Source organism: Diabrotica virgifera, chromosome 3 (assembly GCF_917563875.1).
Source record: "Diabrotica virgifera virgifera chromosome 3, PGI_DIABVI_V3a".
Lineage (NCBI taxonomy): Eukaryota > Metazoa > Arthropoda > Insecta > Coleoptera > Chrysomelidae > Diabrotica > Diabrotica virgifera.
Genome location: NC_065445.1, coordinates 56,344,439 through 56,369,028, shown reverse-complemented (window position 1 = coordinate 56,369,028; position 24,590 = coordinate 56,344,439). Strand labels below are relative to the sequence as shown.

The 24,590-nt window shown below is 31.5% G+C and overlaps 1 protein-coding gene across 1 annotated transcript in view; it reads left to right on the top strand.

Annotated features, from left to right (window-relative positions):
• LOC114324504 (ammonium transporter Rh type B) overlaps positions 1-24,590 on the top strand; it is a 289,838-nt gene that overhangs the window by 91,735 nt on the left and 173,513 nt on the right. The window contains exons 3-4 of the mRNA XM_050645109.1: positions 12,116-12,266; positions 18,860-19,025. Of these exons, the coding sequence (XP_050501066.1) occupies positions 12,116-12,266; positions 18,860-19,025 (317 nt within the window). The remainder of the gene's footprint in view (positions 1-12,115; positions 12,267-18,859; positions 19,026-24,590) is intronic.

The window sequence follows — 24,590 nt, the reverse complement described above, 5'->3', positions numbered from 1 at the left end:
TAAGACGTTATACTTTTATTATTATAATTTCAACGAAATAAATATATTTTAAACAGTTTAGTCGTATTTTTATTTATATATTAAACCAATTTTAACACTTAAATAAAATACCAAAAATTAAAAATACCGTTAATAGTTACGTTATGGATCATAAAGTGTAGCCTTCGCAGCGCAGTTGCTTTTCCCTTGATGAATAGTAGAAAATCTAAATAAATATATTTGCTAACAAATTATCATTAACATCTGTCACCGTCGAATATATTATAATCGAATTAACAAAAACATCATTTCATAATATATTTGCATAAATACAAAACTTAAAAGATTTAAGAATTTTATTAATTTTAGAGAAATAAAAGTTTCGTATGACAGTAATGACGATGAATTCTTTTGAATGATGGCCGATTTCGATGTTTAATCGATAGTTGTTCAAGTAATCCATATTGAATAAGTACCTACAGTCGGAAAAATTAAAGAATAGGGCTTTTCATCGATTGTCATTTGTTTCGAGCTTCTGTCATGTGTCATATAATATTAATATATCTACGTCATACATCTTTGGTTTTTATCATTGATATATACCAATAACGTATGACGTAGATATATTAATATAATGTGACACATGACAGAAGCTCGAAACAAATGACTGTGATTGAAAAGCCCATGAACGATCACATCAATCACTTATTTTGTATTTGCTGTCTTTTTCTATAAATAACAAACGTTTCTTATAGAAAAAGATAGCAAATACAAAATAAGTGATTGATGTGATCGTTCATGGGTATTCTTTAATTTTTCCGACTGGATCTATGTAATTACTAAATCTGTAAAGTTTCGATTTATGTTTTATGAATATAATTGCAAAATACTACATAATTTTACTTTCTGACACAATTTTAATTAAAAATAACGTAAATAAATTTTGTACAATATTTTTAATAACTAACGTAAATAAATTTGAAGTTCACTCAAATAAATAATCGATTACTGCCATCGACCGCTTACATTCAATCTCAGTTAATTTGATTAATCGCGGCAGGTAAAGTAAAATTCTTCTTTCAGTACAATAAAGTGTTACTTTACTGCCGCAAATGAGGGCAAATGAGTACAATAATGAATGACTTTAGTGACGGTTGGCGATAAAACAAATAATTAGAAAAATAACTCAAGTAAAAAATAAATAAAAGACAAATAATTACCATACATACAGGGTGTTTCATAGGGAAACGGAAATACTTTAATTGTGAATAGAGATCACCGAGGCGGTTCTAGGTATACTACATTTTTTGCCCTACCGACTTTTATAACCGAGTTACAGGGTGTTTTATCGATTTTGCCAATTTCTTTCCTAAGCCATAACTTTAGAACCACCCTGTATATTTTTTTTATATTTGGTACACATGTGTCTCATCCAAAACCCAAACGACCGACATACTAATCACAAAAAAAATCCAGGTCCGGATTAACAAAAAATTATAAAGTAATTGTGACCTTAAAACAACACCCTGTATATTGAAATTCTGAAAATCTGTTTGCATATTTAAAAAGAGCACGAAAACTAAGTCTAATCATTCGCTTTAATTTTGAAATTATATTGAATTTTTTAAGAACTGAGATTAAAAAGCAGGTATTATTAACTTTTAATTTTAAATTATTAATGTCATTGAATAAATACTCATTTTAAAATTAATCAATACTTATTTACCACATTGGAGCGACCCAATTATTAATCACAAGAAAAATCCAGGCCCGGATTAACAAAAAAAAACATAAAGTAATTTTGAAATTAAATCAATATATTGAAATTTTCAAAATTGGTTTGCACATTTGAAAAGACCACAAAATCTGAGTTTATCGATTTGCTTTAATTTTTTGTGATGGAAATTTAATGACTTTAATTTTGAAATTAAATACAGGGTGTTTCAAAAAAAGGTAGCCCCGTCTCTAGGGTAGGTAGAAAACTGAAAAATAATTGGGGTTTGCTTAGTAAAAATTTTTTGTAACGCCATCCGTTTTCAACATACAGGGCGTTGAAGAAAAAAAATTTTACGCATTTTTGAAAATTGAAATATTGAAACAAGGTTTTAAAACTCTAATTATTGTTGATTTATCGTCATAACAATCAATAAATGTCAGATTTCCATGGCACACTTGAAGAAAATAGAGGTATACCTATTAGAACTTTATCATTAATACCAGCATCAATTATTACTTCATAATTTTCAAATCAAAATATTCCGAAAACGGTACACAGTATCGAGTTTTACTAAGAGTACCTTCTTCGTGTAAAATTGAATGATGTTTAAGTTTACTTGAAATTTTGATTAATAATTATACTCCTAAAAAAGTTATATTGACTAATACTTAGTACGATCCGTGTAACTAGCGCCCTCTGTGAGAATCAGATATAAAAACAAATTCATGGGATGTATCAGCTTCCAAAACATATTCGTATAAAATTTCATAACAATGTTGCCAGTAGTTTCGGCAAAATCGTAAAAAATGCGTAAAAATTTGTTTTCTTCAACGCCCTGTATCTTGAAAACGGATGGCGTTACAAAAATTTTTTACTAAGCAAACCCCAATTATTTTTCAGTTTTTTACCTACCCTAGAGACGGGGTTACCTTTTTTTGAAACATTTTTGTATATTGATACTTTTATGAACACTGAAATTAAAAGCAGATTTTTAAATCACTTTTTACAATAAATTATTAAAGTTATTGAATAAATACTCATTTTAAAAATAATCAATACTTATTTACGACATTCAAACGACCCACTTACAAATCACAACAGAAATCCAGGTCCGGATTAACAAAACAATATAAAATCCATTTGCACATACGTATAAAAAGAGCACAAAAAACTAAGTTTAATCGTTTGCTTTAATTTTTTGGCCAGACAATTTAATGAATTTAATTTTGAAATTATGTCGAAATTTTTAAGAACTTTGGGAACTCATAATAAAAATTTCGATATAATTTCAAAAGTAATGTCATTAAATTGTCTGCACAAAAAATTAAAGCGGGACATTAAACTTAGTTTTTCGTGCTCTCTTCAGGTGTGCATACGTATTTTAAGAATTGCAATATACAGGGTGTTTTTTCAATGTCACAATTACTTTGTATTTTGTTGTTAATACGGACCTGGATTTTTCTTGTGATTAGTAAGTGAGTCCTTCTAACGCAGTAAATAATAACTGATTATTTTTTAAATTAGTATTTATTCATTAACTTGTTAACAAGTTAATGAATAAATTCATTATTAAAAAAAAGTTATTAACAAATTATACAAATTATTAAAAAGTTAATAAATTTTTGTACAAAAAATCAAAGTGAACCGATAAACTCGGATTTTTGTGGTCTTTTCAAATGTGCAAACAAATTTTGAAAATGTCAATATATGTACAGGGTGTTGTGTCAAGGTCACAATTACTTTATATTTTTTGTTAATCCGGACTAGGATTTTTCTTGTGATTAATAATTGGGTCTTTCCAATGTGGTAAATAAGTATTGATTCATTTTAAAATGAGTATTTATTCAATAACTTTAATAATTTATAATTAAAAGTTAATAATACCTGCTTTTTAATCTCAGAGTTCTTAAAAAATTCAATATAATTTCAAAATTAAAGTCAAAAAATTATCCGGCCGAAAAATCCAAGCGAACCATTAGACTTAGTTTTTTGTGCTCTTTTCAAATATGCAAACAGTTTTTCAAAATTTCAATATACAGGGTGGTTTTTTAAGGTCACAATTACTTTATAATTTTTTGTTAATCCGGACCTGGATTTTTTTGTGATTAGTATGTCGGTCGTTTGGATTTTGAATGAGACATATGTGTACCAAATATTAAAAAAATATACAGAATGGTTCTAAAGTTATGGCTTAGGAAAGAAATGAGTAAAATCTATAAAACACCCTGTAACTCCAATATAAAAGTCGGTAGGGCAAAAAATTTGGTACACCTAGAACGGCCTCGGTGACCTCTATTTACCATTAAAGTATTTCCGTTTCCCAATGAAACACCCTGTATAAATACAAATAAATACATATAAATTTACATAAAGATAAATATAACCTACCTTATTCTTTGTTACTTAGTTTGATTCTTACTTAATTGTTGATCAAGAGAAGGGAGTTAGATAATTAATAACCAAACATTATTACAAGTGAATCAAATTTATAGAGAAATAAAAAAAATAAAAAATAAAAATAATATTATAGGCTCATTCTGGTTTTTCAAATTAAGAGTGTGTCCAATTATTACTTAAAAAAAGGTTTACATTTTAAATAAATTTGTTGGTTCAGGAATCGCCCTGTCCTGTATTCTTTGAGATGTCCGTTAATCATTTAATTTGTAGTTTAACAAAAACATATTGATAGTGCAATGTAGATTATCTTCATAAAAATTTCCAGCAAAAATCACAAACAATACAATCGGCCTTATTATATGGCCTTTTCACAAACTTCAAAATGATACTGCTCGTATTGACTGTTAACTGAACTTTCAACTAATTGAATAACTTCTAATTAACTTCTTGAAGAATTTAGTATGCTTATCCACACTTAATTCATAACTGCTCACATAAAAAACTTTGATAGTGTATCATACACCAATATGAACCGGCATTTTTCCTGAAAGCGACAAGCGGCGCCATGGTCTTGACTGCACCATCGGAACTTGGCTAGCAAGCCACGAAGAGGAACAAACTTCCAACACTACAGGCTGCTTGAATCAATACTTAGGCTCAACTCCTTCGATACCGCCGAATGGCCCTTCGAGGCTCCACCAGGAACTTGAATTTTAACTAAGACTAACCTAAGACTAAAACTTCAAAACTAGAAACTCAAATTACAATGAATAACAAAGACTGATCTCCTGTCCGTAACTCGGTCGATTCTTCCTACCACAATCTCCCATAGCATCATCCTTTGACCAATCTTCTTCTTCTTTAAGTGCCATCTCCGCTACGGAGGTCGGCAATCATCATAGCTATTCCTATTTTAGAGACGGCTTCTCTGAAAATTTCATTAATGTACAGGGTTATTCACTATATTTTGACACCCCTGTAAACTGCTTTATTTACAGAATTAGAAAAAAATGTAAAATACAAAAGTTATTCGATTTTTAAATTATGATTTTTTGACAAATATATCGTACTAGTGACGTCACCCATTTGGGCGTGATGACGTAATCGACTATTTTTTTAATAGGGGTCGAGCGCTAGCTCATTTGAAAGGTTATTCAATTCCCTATTCAGTAATATAAACAATAACCTGATTAATTATATATATAATTAATTATAAAAAAAAAAATTTGAATTAAATGAATTTACTCAAAAAGAAGAATTTATGTAATTTATTTAATTTAAAATACATTTTACTGCTGTTAGAAACCAGAAATAAAAGTTTATTGCACAAATAAACATTGATTTTTGCTTAAATTCAATGTTCAAACTGCCAAGAGGCAGATGGGTGGCAGCTTGAACATTGAATTTAAGTGAAAAGTAATGTTTATTTGTTCAATAAACATTTATTTCTGTTTTCTGACAGCAGTAGAATGTATTTTGAATTAAATAAATTACATACATTCTTCTTTTTATGTCAATTAATTTAATTTAAAAAATTTTTTGGACACCCTGTATAATTAATTATGTTAATGTTTATATTACTAAATAGGGAATTGAATACCCTTTCAAATGAGCTAGCACTCGACCCCTATTCCCATTTAAAAAAATAGTCGATTACGTCATCACGCCTAAATGGATGACGTCACTAGTACGATATATATGTCAAAAAATCATAATTTAAAAATAGAATAAATTTTATATTAGATAGTTTTTTCTAGTTCTGTAAATAAAGTAGTTTACAGGGGGTCAAAATATAGTGAATAACCCTGTACACCCGTACCATTTTCTCAGGTTGCGCAGCCACGATATTTGACCAATAATTATAATCAAATCATCTCTCCCATCAGTTCTACAACCAATAGAAAAAGGAAATCAAAATATACTTTTAATCACACCCACCACATGGCCATGTTAATATTTGGCCAATAAAAAAAAGGATAAACAAAAACTCGAAAGTCGTACGATTTCCTGACACCCATATTGCACACGAAAAACTGCTGGCTTTACTATATTGCACGTGCAGTTTTTAACGGCGAACTCAAAGCGTTGTGAGTATATCATAAACATTTTTAGCCATAAGATAATAATAATAATATCGTATGGCATTTTTGCAGGGGAGATCTTTTCGGACAGGTTCCGGCGCTATTTACATCTTCAACCCTGTTTCAACTAGTGTCGATGTACACACTAGCCCAGGGGGATCGACGGATTAACGTACTCTCCGAGGCACGGTGAACAGCTCGTATCATTTTTAGAAATGAAAATGGAAGTTCTGTGCCGGGGCTCGAACCCGGGCGCTCTGGCTTATAGGGCCAGTTGTCATGCCGCTGCGCTACGGCTGTTCACGGCCCCAAGATAAACATTACAGAGATTACCACTCAACTAATACTCAAAATCTTACGATGGAATTAAGCCATTTATCAAACCACCATTCGCCGAAATAAAAGATGATGAAACAGTTCTCCGAGATACAGATATGCTTTTAACATTAACGGCAGTGTTTTACAGGAAAATAAAAATTGCTGATTTCTTGGTGAGGTGGAATTGTCATGTATTTGACACCGTTTCACTATAACAAAGAAAATTCATCAGTTTAACTTTAAATTATCAAAATTGTATTAAAACACAATAAAAATATAATCGACTAATAAATTTTATTCGACGAATAACTTTTCATTGATTTATTTGTTGTTGGTGAAACCGGCCCTTAGTACATTAAAAATAACTACTAAATTTTTCATTGGAAAGCGGCAACATTTTGTAGTTTGCAACTAGTGTCAAAATGTATATATTAAAGTCCTTTTAATGTCAACAACTTCAGTAAATACTAATTTACCGATCAAAAAAGCCGAATCAATTTCTTTTTCTTGTTGCTTGTAAGCATCCAAATAGATTTGAAAAGGTCTTTTAATTTCGAATTCTCTTTTCAGTGCAATTAATCGGAAAAGAAATTTCCTTTTTAAACATTCATGTACAGATTTATATCCTCGTTACGACAAACTCGGGAATTGCAAAAGGGAAAGGCCGATCGAAGCTGGAGATTTATTTCCTAAAAATCGGTAGGAAACAAATCAACAAAAAACTATTTGAGAGACATTTACCGAGTTTAATTCTTTCTAATGTTAATGCCCGATGACTAAGGAGAAAATAAAAAGACGAGTAAATAGCACGGACAAAAGGTTTTTGTGATATCGAGACAGGGTTTTTTCCTTTTTTTGTTGTCGGGTTTCAAGCTACACCTCACGATACAAGCTTCACAGTGTCTGACAGGCATGGAAATTGCATTTCTATCAGCTTTCAATCGGGGTTTAGACCTTTCAATTTAAGATTATTTAAAAAATAAATGTTTTTCGATAGGTAGAGGTTATATCACACAGCGTATTATGATTACTTAAGTGAAAGGATAAAGCGCTTAAATCCTTAAAAAAAAACGAAAAAAATAAATATTTCATTACTTAAATTATATTATTATTTACAAGGATTTAATATGAAAAATAACGCATTATTCTGTCTTGTTTGTTTAATATTATGAAAACTATTGCACACATTTTCCAAATCATTTTGATTATATGGTCAAATTATTACATGGGGAGAAACCTTGTACCCTGAAAATGTACCTCTACCATATATTGGCTCTTAATGCAGGTGAGTTCGTTAAGGGGGACCGAAAAAAATATCTATCCTTAGAAAAACTCGAAATCGTCAGATTAAGATAAGGTAAGTTAAGTACATGCAAAACAGTGTACCTACATTTCAAAAATCTGACGATTTGAGCGGGGCGTAAGGAAATGGGTGAGTCCCAAAGTTTCACAAGAAAAATGCGAATATTTCTCGAAATGAATGACACATCGAAAAACTAAAAAATACGTACTCAATATTTTTCAAAAATCTATTGAATGAAACCAAACACGACTTCCCACGGAGAGGGATGGGGGGTAAATTTAATATTTTAAATACTAATCCCGCGATATTTCACGAAATGAACATCAGATCGAAAAACTGAAAAATACACTTATTCAATATTTTTGAAAAATCTATCGAATGGCACCAAACACGACCCCCCAAGGAGGTGCGGTTACTTAAAATCTTAAATGGGCGCCCCGTCCCCATTTTTTATTAAAGATTTGGATTCCTTGCGTAAAAATAAGTAACTTTTATTCGAGACATTTTTTAGAATTATGTATCGATGGCGTTATAATCTAAAAAACGATTGTTGGAAATGGAAAATTAAATTAAAAATGGACATGGCCACACTAAAATGGAAAACTTTACTTAACTTTTATTGGTTTTAAGTCCTACTCTTCACAACCTAATAGGTCCCTAAAGCGCTTGAGTGACTGCACATTTAGCATACTTTTCTCCCGTACCTAAGACCGCATTATTGACAAAAAATCTCTATTGTATTTATTTGATGAAACAATATCATAGGAATCTCTAGACAGGACGCCTTCCGGGAACGATACCGGGACCACTCAAAATTGGTCAAAGAGGATTTTAAGCTCTATAATCCGCGATGACTGGGACATTTTTAACTGCAATACTCTCCGAGTGAGGGCACAAGGTCCACTGTTACATTCAGAGTGGTAAGAGGTAAACGCGGCGCGAGTAGTGGGCTAACGCTAAAATCCGTAGTGAACTTTTTGAATTGTCTCAGTCTGTATGCCACAATGATCACAAAAATATTCATAATAATGAAATGATTCTTCCAACAATACTGGGACAATTCCAAAAAATGTTCAATTAATTGCTAATTATTAACTCGAGTGGTACCAAGAGATTGCCGAAATGAACTGAAAAATAATATTTGATATCAACTGAAACAAAGAACATAGTTTTAGTTAAAAACGAATATAACTCAAAGCATACAATAGCTGTGCAAAATATCAAAAACTTGTAACTCGATTTTCTCGAAACACGTGTTTTTGAGTTGTCCCGGTATCGTTGCCAGAAGGCGAGGGGATTATCCTTTCCATCTATTTTTCCTTAAATTTTACGTTTTACGATTAACATGTATGTTGTCTATTTCGCATTATGTGATATTTCAGCTTGCGTTTTTCAATACTTCAATACTTCAATATTTATTGCGAATATCAATAAATAAATAAATAAATTAATTAATTAATTAATAAATAAATAAATAAATAAATAAATAAATACATAAATAAATAAATAAATAAATATGTAAATATAACCCAGGAGCCACTTATACATACAGTACACCATTACTGGTTTACAAATTTTCGCCATTCTTTTTTATTTATTGCCATTCGTCATGCTTCATTTTAAGTGGATCCTCTTCTTACCAGCAATCCCCTAACTGTTTTGTTCCAGATCTTTTTAGGTCTTCCTCTCTTAGCCTTCTTCCATGTTTTGGCTTCCCATACTCTTCTTACCTGTCGTTGGTCTTCCATACGTTGAAGATGTCCTCACCAACTAGTTGTTTTTATTCAATAAATTACATTTTTTACATTTTACATTTTTTCCAATTATGTCTCTTCTCGTGACTCCTCTCACCTCTTCTCAAGTATTTCATTTCTGTGGCCTGTAGTTTGCTTTTCTGTCTATTTGTCAATATGCACGATTCGCAACCGAAAGTAAGGATTGGTCTGAATATCGTCTTGTATACTGTTATGCTATACTTTTTCTATTTATTTATTCTTATTTATACATATTTTTATACATTCAAAGGGGGTGTAATGCTAGTTCGCGTCCGCAGGTAATACTGCACGTGCACCCTGGGTAAACTAAAGAGCTAGCACAAGAGGCGCCAGACAATCTTTCCTAAAGATCTCCTGGCAGATATCACAGTTATTTTAGAATAATTATTAAAGATAACACAGTTATTGAATGGAGTTTCCAAAGAAGAATTTACAAAAGAAATTGGACCCAATGTAAGAGTTTGCCAATTAAATATAGAAGGTATAAGTAGAGCCAAATGTCAAATTCTAAACAAACTATTAAAAGATAACGATATTGATCTGGTCGCATTACAAGAAACGCATACAGAAAACGAATTTCAATTGAGTTCAAGAGGAAAAATCCCCGGCTATGATCTACTGGTGCTACGTACGACAGAGCCTACGGTATAGCAACTTACGTACGTACAGATATAGAAAATGCAGCCTTGATTTCTACTTCTACCAAGAACAACATCCACGAGGTAACTGTGAAAATCGGCAATATCTATTTATCAACTAAATTTTCGTTTATAAAAATTAATTATTATTATTTTTTAATGTATTGTGATCTTTATTTTTATACAAAAACTGTGATAAAGCCATACGCTAAATAAATAAATTTTCTATTTATTTAGATTAATTAGAAAATTCTTAATTTAACTGATTTTTCAATTATTTTATTTCTTGCCTATGTAAAAACACAACTAAATTCCAATTAAATTTTCCAATCAATTTTATTCTCACGGGTAATCTTGTATTTGATACAATACCTTTGATCTGTGGATTCTAGTATTTCTGGTTGCTTACTTCTTCCAGGGTAGAAACAGGGAAATTGAAAACACTCAAAATCATATAAATGTAATCTATTGTTTTTATCAAATTAGCCGTGTACATAAGATTCAAAAAATACTAAAATTTAACTTTGTTCCAACAATCTCTAACTTAATAAATTAAAATCTAACTCTGATATCTCCTTGTTTTGACAAAATATTTATTTGATTAGCTTCTTATTTACTCATACTAAATTGAATGAATTCTACTTTTTTTCTTTTGAATAGATTTCTCAAATTTGAAATGACCAACTGCGTTAAAAAAATTGTTCAATAAACAAATAAACAAATATGTTTATAAACAATATACAAATAAACCTTTTATTCTTCACTTCCTCGTTTTCTGGATTGCGCCGTCCTTGATTCTCCCAACACGTACTCTCTGGATGTAGCGAAAAAGTCCCTCTCGTCCAAACTGCTTCCAAGAAAAACACACAGGACTGGCTCGAATATCTTGTGCACAAACGGATAATAATCAGCTACTCGTTCTAGACAAAACAAATGAATCTCCCTCGGACCAAGAAACTTAACTCTTCAACCGGTCGACGATTTGGTTTCAACTTGATTCTGCTCGCAAAGGCCGATCACACCACTCTACATTGATTCTACACTTTATAAAAAATTGGACTGCTCTCTTCCGATGTCAATTACACAGTGTCTTTATTTTTCTCTCAAATCCATACTCTCACATACATTATCCCTTCTCCTGATATTTTCCATCCAATAGACAACAACCTCTCTCAAACCATTTACTTCTTAAGAAACCAAATATTCTTCCAACGACTTTTACAGTTTGTCAAATTTCAAAGAATATCATAAATAGTTCTTTACTACTTTCTACTTTTACAACTAAAAACTAATACAGTTTGTTTACCACATTAAAATACCTTCCCGGAAGGATCTTAAAACCGTCTTTGTTTTCGACCACGATGTCTACTATCTAATCACCGCATTGTTTGTTCATGTCCTATGCATTTCGTCGAATCACTTATTTGTCGTTTTACTTTTTCCCGAAACACTTGCTTAATAGCAAAATGAAATTCTAAACAATTTTGGTGATATACAGGGTGGTGAAAAACTATGATTTCATGGTCGTTGATATAAATTTAATTTTTTCTTAATTTCTTTACAAAAAAACAATTCTACAACAATACATTCATCTTGGATTTCCATAAAATTTCTCTTTTTCCTATTAAACCTTTGTTTGGTAATAAGGCACAAATTTAGTTTTTATTAAATTTATTTGACGTTTCGATTTCCACTTCGGAAATCGTTATTAAAATACAATATTCTGACAACGATTTCCTTAATGGAAATCGAAACGTCAAATAAACTTACTTTTAAACTAATATTGTGGCTTATTCCCAAATAAAATAGTAAAGAGTATTGAATATATTAATATTTAAATGAAGTAGTAAATAAAATAAAATAGTAAATTGTAGATTTAATTTACTAATTCGGATAATTTTTTCTAGTATTTACCGAGCCGATATAGCTGCAGCAAGTGTACTAATTTCAGTGGGAGTTGTGCTTGGAAGAACCACCGTTCTTCATTTGCTCATTATGGGTTTGATTGAAATTGTAGTATTCTCAGCCAACTCATATCTTGGAACAAAGGTCTTGCAGGTAAATAAAAAGCGTTATTTAAGTTTTATTTTTATTATACACGAACTGTCATTTGGAAATTTAAAATGTCTAAATAACAAAAAAAAATTGATAATAAACCATAAAATAAATAGTTTTTTTTTTCTCTGATTCTGGCCTTGGTTTAGAACTAGAACCTTTAGCCACGTAATTGTATAACTTATCACTAACTCAGGTAAAATGTGTGATGTGTGTGTTGAGTAAGTGTCCTTGTTATTTTGCAAAGTCGACGTCATTGTCTTTGCAAAGAGACGCTAATTGTATCAGAACGTCTGCGGTCCCTCCGGTGAGTACAAATAAATAGTTATAAAATGAAAAAATGTTACTAGAGAAAAGTCACTCTGAATTTATTTTAGTACATCGCTGACTAAATAAACAAATAATTATCATGTATAATACAAATTAAAGTATTTTGTTGGACCACAGAGAAACTCTATAAAATTGAGGGTAAAGATGATTTATGTGCCCTCACTATATGCTTATACGTATTTCGATTTTAAAATAAATCTCATCAGAGCACCTCGCAGATTTTTACTTTCAGTTTATTTTTATCCGCTTTCGTGGGTGTAACCCTAATAACACCAAACATTCCATGTATGTTCCTAGAATGTACACACAGGACATTGAGAACGTTCTTGAAATATCCTCAAAAGCACTAGAACGTCCCCTTAATGTCCCAGGAAAGCCCTGTGTCAGTATTTTAAATATTCCTTGAATGTCTTGTTGGAACATTCCATGAATGTCTACGAATATTCTTTGGACATTCACAGTATATTTTTAGACAATCCCTGGACATAGTCGTTGATGTGACATAATACCTCCGATTTGTTTTTCATGAGTTTTGTAAAAGCGACTAAAAACTTTTTTACAGTCACCTCCTGTTTTCATATGATATTTTTTAACATGTTTTGTAGTAAATTCGACTATCTATTTACTACAAACCATGTTCAAAATTTACATGTGCAGATGACCCTAAAATTGTTTTTTCGTCTCGTACAAAATTCATGAAAAAGCAGATAGGAGGTATTGTCACATCACCGACGATATACCAGAAGTATATATGGCCATACCAAATAATACATCCTTGATAAATATAAACATTTTTATTGCACAAAATCTTGTCATATATTTTTTTCATAATCGTCACTACGATGATGATTCATTGTATTGAATTGTACGTTACAATTACAATCTGGTCATAACTGACCAATGAGCAATTTTAATTTAACCTAAATTACTACTGTTCCTTAAAAAGAAGAGCTTACCCCATAGCGTCTCTTATCTAATCTAACAAGATCGTGCACAACTCTAAGAGTGCGTTCACTACGGAGACCAAAGGATGGTATCCTAGCCTAGAGCATGGTATCGTACTCTTCATATTCGTGAATTCTCGCATTTAAAATAATGCATTTATTTTACATATCAATCGACAATATAGTTTCGATCGCCAGGTAAAATAAATACATTATTTTAAATGCGAGGATTCACGAATATGAAGAGTACTACACCATGCTCTAGGATAGGATACCATCCTTTGGTCTCCGTATTGAACGCACCCTAACATACACAGGCACACAAGCACTATGCTCTGCTTTTCACTATCACCTATCACTCAAACTAGTTTAAAAGGCTTTGTCCTCTTCAATCTTCTAGTTTGCCCAGTAGTATTGAGGAGCTGGATTTCCTCAATATTCTTCTACTTATGAGGTTGTTGCTCGTGACTTCCTGCCATCTTGTTGATGATTATATCCAGGTTCCATTTCTAGGTCCTTATTGAGATCACTGTTTGTCACATACCAAGGAGCATCTGCAATATTTCTCAGTATTTTGTTCTGGAATCTTTGTATAATTTTTATATTATTTGGTATAGTACACCCCATATTGGGCATCCATAAGTCCATACAGGTCTTAATATTTGTCTATAAAGTAATAACTTATTATGCATCCAAAATGTGGAGTTTCTTCCAACACTAGCCAATACACTTCTTATATATTTCTTTTGCCTTTCATAGCCACAAGGCTATACGTTTCCTTCCTGGTTTTTTTGTAGACCACTTTCAGCTGATTCTAAAAAAAATTAAAATGAATGGTAATTTTTCTATTCTTTACAATTAAAAATCAAAAGAAATAGGTACTATTTACAGGTAATAATATGCATAAATAATTCGCTTCATAAAGAATAAAGAAAATAAACAAAAGAGATCTAGCCAGAGCAAAACTAACAGACAGAACAGCAAAAAAGCGACTAATTTCCATTTTCGATCAAAATCAAATCAGAAATTTTTAAATTATGAAATATGATGACCACGCGACCCTACATAGATACACGCGCGGCCAATTTGAAAATGAACGCAAATTGAATAGTAAATGGCCTCTCTTAAAATATAGGACATTGGTAGTATGTTCATAGAATGTCTTATGGTAACATTCCACCAATAATTTAATCAGATGTTCACCGAATGTTCCTTGAATGTCCAGGACATTCAAACATTAATAGAACTTTGATAGTACATTCCTGGAATGTTTTGTGTTGTTAGGGAAAATAACTAGTTCGCTAAAGATGATTGTCATGGTGAACGACAAATCGTGAATGAAATTTTAGATTCCCTTGACACGACTAAGTCATCACTATGATTTGCTTTATATTTATATATATATATATATATATGAGTTAGTTATATGAGTTGCGCTAGTCCCATAAGGACTGCATGGCTGTCTTACGGCCTCGGGTATACGGAGGAAATATTCTACATCTTCGTCTGTTCTGAGAGCTTGGCTGATGAGCTGTAGACAGCGAAAACGTTCCCAAGATGGCAGCACAGACGAAGGTAGAATATTTATTTCCCGTATAATATTTTACATATATATATATATATATATATATATATATATATATATATATATATATATATATATATATATATATATATATGTATATATATATATATATATATATATATATATATATATATAACGCATCAGAGGATAAATAATACGAATATTGGTTTTCCGCCTTTTTACATTTATAAAATTTCTCCAATTCAGATATAAAGTGATCCAAATTCAAAAGAATTTGAAATTTACAGAATGTAATTTACAGTACATACTTTCAGTATTCGATTTTTAATTTACAAAATTTTCCAACTGCGTAACCGAGCAATTTCTAAAAGTCTCTATCAGAAATACATGGAAATATTATTATCTTAAGTTATTAAATTCGATGAACATTTTGGGCCGGTTTATAAAAAAATTATTCTTCTCACATAACGCCGTCATCCCTTACAAATTAAATCAAATTTGACCTTTCTCACAAATAGTATTTATTTTCCTTTCCAATAATACTAAAATCTGGAAAACCGACCGCCATACCAGCAGTTCGCGACCACAACTGATACAAATTTTGTAAGAAGAGATAGGAAGAAAAAGTGAAAACTAATAATACAACGAAAATACAATATTAAAAAACTTAAGGAAGTAGAAGTAAAAAAATATCAAGAGGAAATAAATAAAATTCTCCAACAAAATGATCAAAATTTACAAATAGATCAAGCCTGGGAACAAATTAAGTCTACCGGGTCTACCAGGGCGGATCTGTGAAAAACGTCTATTTTTGGATGTGCGAGGTGGCTTTCGGATTCTTACAGATTAAGTTAGGTGACAGCTTCAATAATAATAATTGACTTATGCTCCTTCTCAAAATATACGAGGAACATTAATAAAAAAATCAAAATATATAAAAATTTCGAAAAACATCGATGTTTTTCTACTTTCTTTGCTTATAACTTTAAAACGATTCATTTCGGAAAAAAGTCGTGGGGAAATAAAATAAAAATAATTGAATTTTGTATCATACTCGTCCGGTTAAAAATGTCTTAAATTATTAACCTCTCTGCAAAATAGCAATAAATACAAAATAAGGGGCCACAACAAGCCTGTTTTTTTTTCAATGTTTTTCAACCACTTTGGTTGCACTTAGAACCTTCGTAATTCGGTTAGAAAATTCTTACAACATACTTCAATCGTCCACCAAATTTCATTAAAATCGACTTAATGGATTTTGCATTATAATTTTGCAATCTAAACTTTTTTAGAAAAGTTAAAAAATTTTAAAAACTTTCTGAACAAAAAGTAGACCATTTAGAAGTTTACTATTTTTTTTTTGCATATTATAAAAAGGCGCTCTACATATCTATTACACTTTACAGAACTAAAATTGGATTATTTAAGCGGCCTCAGCACTGTTTTAAAGTTATAAATAAATTTTTGGCTTATAAACAAATACAGTGAGGACGTTTGAGATGGAATAAATTCATTTTTCAGTTATTTATCAAATAAACATTTTTTTCTGTTTTATTACACCAGTAAAATGTATTTCGAATTAAATACATTACATACTTTCTTCTTTTTGTCTCATATAATTCAAAAAAAAGTTTTTGGGCACCTTGTATAAATAAATATGTTAATGTTATATTATAGAATAGAGAATTGAACAACCTTTCGAATAAGCTAGCACACGACCCCTATTCTCATTTAAAAAAATTCATCGGTTACGTCATCGCATCCAGATGGATGACGTGACTAGTATGATATATATGCCAAAAAAATAAAATTTAAATATAAAAATAGACCTGTTTCGGGATTTATCTCCGGAGTCGCCCATTCTTGAGAAAATGAATTTATTCCAATTCAAAAGTCCTCACTATATTTGTTTATAAGCCAAAAAATTATTTATAACTTTGAGGCCGCTTAAATAATCCGATTTTAATTCTGTAAAGTGTATTAGATAGGTAGAGCACCTCTTGATATATAAAAAAAATTATCAAATTTCTAAATGGTCTACTTTTGGTTCAGAAGGATTTTAAACCTTTTTAACTTGTTTAAAAAAAATTATATTGCAAAATTATTATGCAAAATCTATTATGTCGATTTTAATGAAATTTGGTAGACGGATTAAGTATGTTGTAAGAAAAATTCACAAGGAAATAGTTTTCCTGTGGTTGGCTGTATACCATGTAATACAAACAACAGTAAAATCCTGTATAAAAGGTATATTTAAAAACCCTCAAAAGGGCCACATCAAAATCACATAACTAGTTTTCGACTGGTTTACCAGTCATCATCAGTGCTTACGTGCAATGTACATGCTAACCACCAAGATTTTATTTAACAAAAATATGTGGGTCAAAGCCCAGTAAAAGAAGTCCGTCAAGGAAACATTTGTTTAAAATGCTACATTAAGCGTAGATGTTTAAAATATTTAGCTAATCAGCCCCAGGTAACATCTGAGATGTGGATTTGACTTGTTTACATGTTGAAAAAATGATAAGTTGATTTTTTTCAACATGTAAACAAGTCAAATCCAGAGATCAGATGTTACCTGGGGCAGATTAGCTAAATATTTTAAACATCTACACTTAATGTAGCATTTTAAACCAATGTTTCCTTGACGGACTTCTTTTACTGGGCTTTGACCCACATGTTTTTGTTAAATAAGATCTTGGTGGTTAGCATGTATATTGCACGTAAGCACTGATGATTACTGGTAAACCAGTCGAAAACTAGATATGCGATTTGGATGTGGCCCTATTGAGGGTTTTTAAATATACCTTTTATACAGGATTTTGCTGTTATTTTTTATGTTGTAAGAATTTTCTAAGCAAATTACGAAAGTTCTAAGTGCAACAAAAGTGGTTGAAAAACATTGAATAAAAACAGGCTTATTTTGCCCCCTTATTTTGTATTTATTGCTATTTTGCATAAAGAGTAATAATTTAAGACATTTTAAACCAGTTGTTTGTATGATATATACAAAATTCAATTATCTTTATTTTATTTCCGTACCACTTTGTTCCAAAATGAATCGTTTTAAAGTTATAAGCAATGAAATTTGAAAAAAATCGATGTTTTTCGAAATTATTAAATATTTTAATTTTTTTATTAATGTTCCGGGCATATTTGAGAAGGAGCATAAGTCAATTATAATTACTGAAGTTGTCTAAACTTAATTTTATCTGCAAAAATCCGAATGCCACCTGTCACATCCACCTCAAAACAGATCCACCCTAGTCTAAATTATAACTAAACAATTTCTAAAAATGTCTATCAGGAATAAATGGAATTGTTATTACCTTAAGTAAGCCTACAGACTTATTAAACAGATTTAAATAAAATTAATTAACATTTTCCACTACATTATTAACTTTGTTTGTTAATTATATGTTAAAGGAAGCCTCTCACTGGAGAGAATTCCTACATGTCATTTGTTCTTCTAATAATTGTCATAAAATTTACTTATTGTTACGAGTGATAACAGATTGTAAATTAAATGGAGCTTAAAAAAAAATTATTATCTTAAGTTATTAAATTCGATAAACATTTCGGGCCGTTTTATAAAAAAAAATTATTCTTCTCACATAACGGCGTCATCCCTTACAAATTAAATCAAATTTGACCTTTCCCACAAATAATATTTATTTTCTTTCCCAATAATATAAAAATCGGGAAAACCGACCGCCATACGATCCGTTCGCGACCCCAACTGACACAAATTTTCTAATTGAAAAATATGTTGTTAGGTCGCAGATGCAGGTGGTTCGATATTCGTTCACGCTTTCGGCGCTTACTTCGGTCTAGCCGTTAGTTACGTGCTGAACAGGAAAAAGAAGAATAAGGAAGGAAACTCGGAAACAGCCGCTTCCTTAGCAGAAGCTAACTACACATCAGACTTGTTTGCCATGATAGGTAAGATACTTTTTTGTTTGTGTTCGGTATTAGTTTCCTTAGAAAGCGATTGAATTCAATAAACGTGGTTCAGAGTTTACGTTTTGGTTGTAATATTCGGAGTAAATAAAATGCTGATGGAAATAGATATATGTCGTTATGCTGTTTATTTTTTGAATGTTCTGGAATTCGGTTTTGAAAATAAGTACATTTATAAATCGATTGAAGTATGCACTCGACTTCAATCGATCTAAAATATTTATGATCGTATTATAGTATTAAAATCGAAAATTCTCCATTGGTTACTATCTATAGCCTCTGCGATCGACATGTCAAATGGATAAATGTATTTTAAAACCTTTTTATATACTTCACATGTTTTTTGTCTCTTTGTCACTGTGTCCGAAAATCTTTTAATCGATTTTAAACAAACTTCCTGACTAGCTAGGCATCTGAAATTTTCAGAATAGCTCAAAACTAAATGAGAGTGCAATATTCAACCGCCTTTGCATGGATGCATTGAGTTTTATTTTGAAATTAAGATATTTTAAATGCAAATAATACAATGATATTTAGATCCCGTTGTAAAGTACGTTAGTCAACACAGCTGATACAACTCAGTGGTAGAGCATTCGACTGCAGATCAAGAAGTTTTTAAAACCAGGTTTTAACATTTCTGTGCAGAGTCCCAATTCATTTTGCAAACCATACTGGACCATAAGCGTTCTTTTTTGTTTCACATCTTTGTCTTCGGCTTTGCATGCCTACCATTTTTGTGTGGCACTTTGGTAGACCGTATGAACCTAAATTCGAATCACAGAATCTATGCATGTAGAATTGACAATAATTGTTTCTAATGATAAGCGTTTACGGCTGTTTTGAACATTGCGTCAATTTGGTTGAACTTGATGAATGTTGCTCATAAGTAACAACGATACGAAGATTTTGTTTGGTCTAGCCGTTAGTTACGTGCTCAATAGGAAAAAGAGGAAAAAGAAAGAAAACTCGGAAACGGCCGCTTCCTTAGCAGAAGCTAACTGCATATCAGACTTGTTTGCCGTGATAGGTAAGATACTTTTTTTATTATGTTCAGTATTAGTTTCCTTAGAAAGCGATTGAATTCAATAAACGTGGTTCAGAGTTTACGTTTTGGTTGTAATATTGGATGTAAATAAAATGCTGATGGAAATAGATATATGTCGTTATGCTGTTTATTTTTTGAATGTTCTGGAATTCGATTTTGAAAATAAGTACATTTGTAAATCGATTGAAGTATGCACTCTACTTCAATCGATCTACACTAAAACATTTATGATCGTATTATAGTATTAAGATCGAAAATTCTCCATTCGTTACTGTCTATAGCCTCTGCGGTCGACATGTCAAATGAATAAATGTATTTTATAACCTTTTTATATACTTCACATGTTTTTGTCTCTTTGTCACTGTGTTCGAAAAATGTTGTAATCGATTTTAAACAAACTTCGTGACTAGCTAGACATCTGAAATTTTCAGAATAGCTCAAAACTCAATGACAGTGCAGTATTCAACCGCTTTTGCATGGATGCATTAAGTTTTATTTTGAATTTAAGATATTTTATATGCAAATAATGCAATGCTATTTAGATCCCGTTGTAAAGTACGTTAGTCAACACATCTGATACAACTCAGTGGTAGAGCATTCTACTGCAGATCGAGAGGTCATCGATACTGGATCATAAGCTTTCTTTTTTTTCACATCTTTGTCTTCGGCTTTGCATGCTTACCATTTTTGTGTGGCACCCTGGTGGGACATATGAACCTAAATTCGAATTACAGAATCCATTCATGTAAAATTGACAATAATTGTTTCTAATGATAAGCGTTTACGGCTGTTTTGAACATTTCGTCAATTTGTTGAACTTGGTGGATGTCGCTTCGCATAAGTAACAACGGTACGAAGATTTTATTTGGTCTAGCCGTTAGTTACGTGCTCAACAGAAGCTAACTACACATCAGACTTGTTTGCCATGATAGGTAAGATACTTTTTTGTTTGTGTTCGGTATTAATTTCCTTAGAAAGCGATTGAATTCAATAAACGTGGTTCAGAGTTTACGTTTTGGTTGTAATATTGGGAGTAAATAAAACGCTGATGGAAATAGATATATGTCGTTATGCTGTTTATTGCTTGAATGTTCTCGAATTCGATTTTGAAAATAAGTACATTTATAAATTGATTGTAGTATGCACTCTACTTTAATCGATCTACACTAAAACATTTATGATCGTATTATAGTATTAAAATCGAAAATTCTCCATTTGTTACTGTCTATAGCCTCTGCGATCGACATGTCAAATTAATAAATGTATTTTAAAACCTTTTTATATACTTCAGATGCTCTTTGTCTCTTTGTCACTGTGTCCGAAAAATCTTGTAATCTATTTTAAACAAACTTCCTGACTAGCTAGACAACTGAAATTTTCAGAATAGCTCGAAACTCAGTGACAGTGCAATATTCAACCGAACAATGCATGGGATTAAATAAAACGATAAAGGAAATAGATATAGGTCGTTATGATGTTTATTTTTTGAATGTTCTGGAATTCGATTTTAAAAATAAGTAGTTTATAAATCGATTGTGGTAGAGTGCAACCTTTAAATTATATTATATTTGGATAAGAGTATTAAAATCGATATGTAATATTTTTAATATTAGTCCAGAGAAATAAGATATTCTTATGAATGTGCTTAAGCCAGGTATGGGACAATTTTTTTAACAAAATAAAAATAAACGATTTTGTTTTGATTAGGGGTCGACAAGACAAGAATTCTTGTCTTGATAACAACTTTTTGTCTTGTCTGAGAAAAAATCAAGAAATTAAAAAGAAATTGTCTTAACGTTTTCTTGACATGTTATATCTTGTCTTGACTCAAGAAATTTCAAGATCTTGAAATTTCTTGATAACCTAGTCCGGTGATTCCCCGGCGAACTTTTTATTACGATGCGTGCTGACTTCTTTTTCTTCTACGGCACTACAGCCCAAATTGAGCCTTGGCCTCCTTTATTTTTTGCCTCCAACCTTGCTTGTCTGTGGTTGCTCTTCTCCATACACGGACTCCTAAAAGGGCTTGTGCGTCGCTGTTTACTATGTCTTCCCAGCGCTTTCTTGGCTTTCCAACCGGTCTCTTTCCATGCATTCTAGCATTCAGTGCTCTTTTTGGTAGCCTATCCTCTCCCATTCTTATCACATGTTCGGCCCATTGCAATCTTTGTATTCTAATGAAGTCTGACAGGGGTGCTTCCTTATAAGTATTCTCCTCAGTACTTTTCTTTCGAATGTGTCGAGTTTGTTTTTGGATGTTTCTTTTAGGGCTCAGGCTTAATTGCCATAGCATGTTATTGGTCGAATTGATGTTTTAATAGATTCTCATCTTTGTATTTCGGTGGACACTTTTAGACCGAAATATATGGGAGAGGGCAAAATAAGCTCTGTTTGTCTGCGTTATTATCTTCCGTATTTCTCCATCTTCTGATCCGTCGGCATATATTTCTTGTCGTGCTGACACGGCCTAATAAATCCCAGAATGACCTACAGAATCTAATACCAGAGTCAAAAAGTACTTAAATGAGCCTAGGTCAGAAGATGCTGAGAATCTACTTGATTGCTAGAGAAGACACGAGAATGTCTACCCGTTATAATCGAAAATGGCCAAGGATGTTCTCAGAACGCCAGCAACATCTGTACCTGCGGAAAGGCTATTTTCAATAGCAGCTTTAACAATAACAAAGTCAAGACTTTAACTCCATAATGCTGGGGCCACAGTAACGTCTAATGCCGTTACTGTGGCCAGAGCATAAGAAGTATTATCTGCCTTAATTCATGGTATATCAATTCCGATTTAAAAATTTATGTTAAAAATGTTCCGATTTAAACATTTATACATTTACATGATTTATATTTTGTAAATCGTTTTAGCAAAAAAGTGTTCAATACATTAAAATACGTTATTTTATGTTAAAATATGTTATCTTTTTCACAAATTAATACCTAGTCAAGATATTTCAAGATTTCTTGATTTCTTGACAAGAAATCTTGTTATTGACAAAAAATTTATTGTCTTGTCTTGAAATCTAAAATTACTTCTGGTCTTTGATCTTGTCTTGAAATCAAGACAAGATCTTGAAATTTTCAAGAACTTGGCGACCCCTAGTTTTGATTCAAATTGAGTCTTTTGCCATCCCCTGACACGTGATTCTAGGTTTACCCGTTATTAAAGAGGTTTTGCAAGAAATTGATCTGAATCAAAACGCACCAGCTGCTCGATATAAATAATAAAATATTTATACCGGAGTATGGTTAGAACGACCTCTAACAAGGAAAGATGAAATAAATAATTTATAAGAATAATTAATAATTTCATCTTTTCTAAAGCCTATTTGATAACGGGTAAACCTAGAAACATCGTTTGACACGTGGTGTCAAAGGATGGCAAGAAAATCGATTTGAAACAAAACTAAACCGTTCATTTTCATTTTGTTTTACACTATACTCTGTATTAGAGTATACAATGATAACTGATAACGATTCAGATAGGTAAATTGAGATGCGTTGGTGGAATATTTTTCTAAGCGTCGCCCGTTTGGTATTTTCATATCTGGGTGAACAGTTTACTTGAATCGTTATCCACACTTATTATTTTTTTTAACTTTTATATACCACAATAACCAAAACCTCTGTTTCTTACAGTGTGTTTGAGATACCAAATGTAACGTGCGCATAGAATACACACAAATTATAAAAAGAAATGTCAAAATCCATCAACAAGCACTGGAGATATATGCTAGCTATAGTTTCAAATTCATATTTCATTTTTTATATCGCCGGTGTAAAAAAAGGAATAACCTCATCCAAAATAATCGTAGGATATGTTTTTAGACTTGCCAGCTTTTCTAATATAAAAAATAATTTTTTCGGGGAATATCAAAATGTTATCAAATTATTTTTAGACAATATTTGCATTGGTTGTGCAATCAAGTTTGTAATGGGTAGTTTTTTTCGGACAACAAACTCAGTAGAACACAGGTTCAAAATAAACAAATATATTTTGGATATTCCTATAGAAAGTAAAATTAAAATGATAAAATAAAACAATATTCTGTTCTTCGGCGGACATCTGTAAAAGGAAAATAAAATTGTATTTACTAATATAAAAAAAACCAAAAACAATGTTAATATAATCAATTACAAGAAGTAATCACGATATAATTACGCACAGCCTTGCAGCCACGTTATCCGTCAGTCCGGTATAACCACACACGCAATCTCGCAATCACGGAATAAAAGAATCAACGACTACACACACCGATACACTTACAACGACTCTAGGCCGGAGATGGTAGATGGAAGCAACCGCTTACTACGCGGTTACACGGAGTTTGTTTAATTACAAGCAAAGCGCCTCTTCAATACACACTCGCTTCGCCCGAGTAGGTTCCGACTCAATCCGTCGCAGCCCAGTTACTATCTCAGTACGTTAGTTAGCCAGGGAGTCTAGAGCTTAACGCCGTAAGCCTGAGAGACTGACTGCTTCTCTGGTTCTTCCT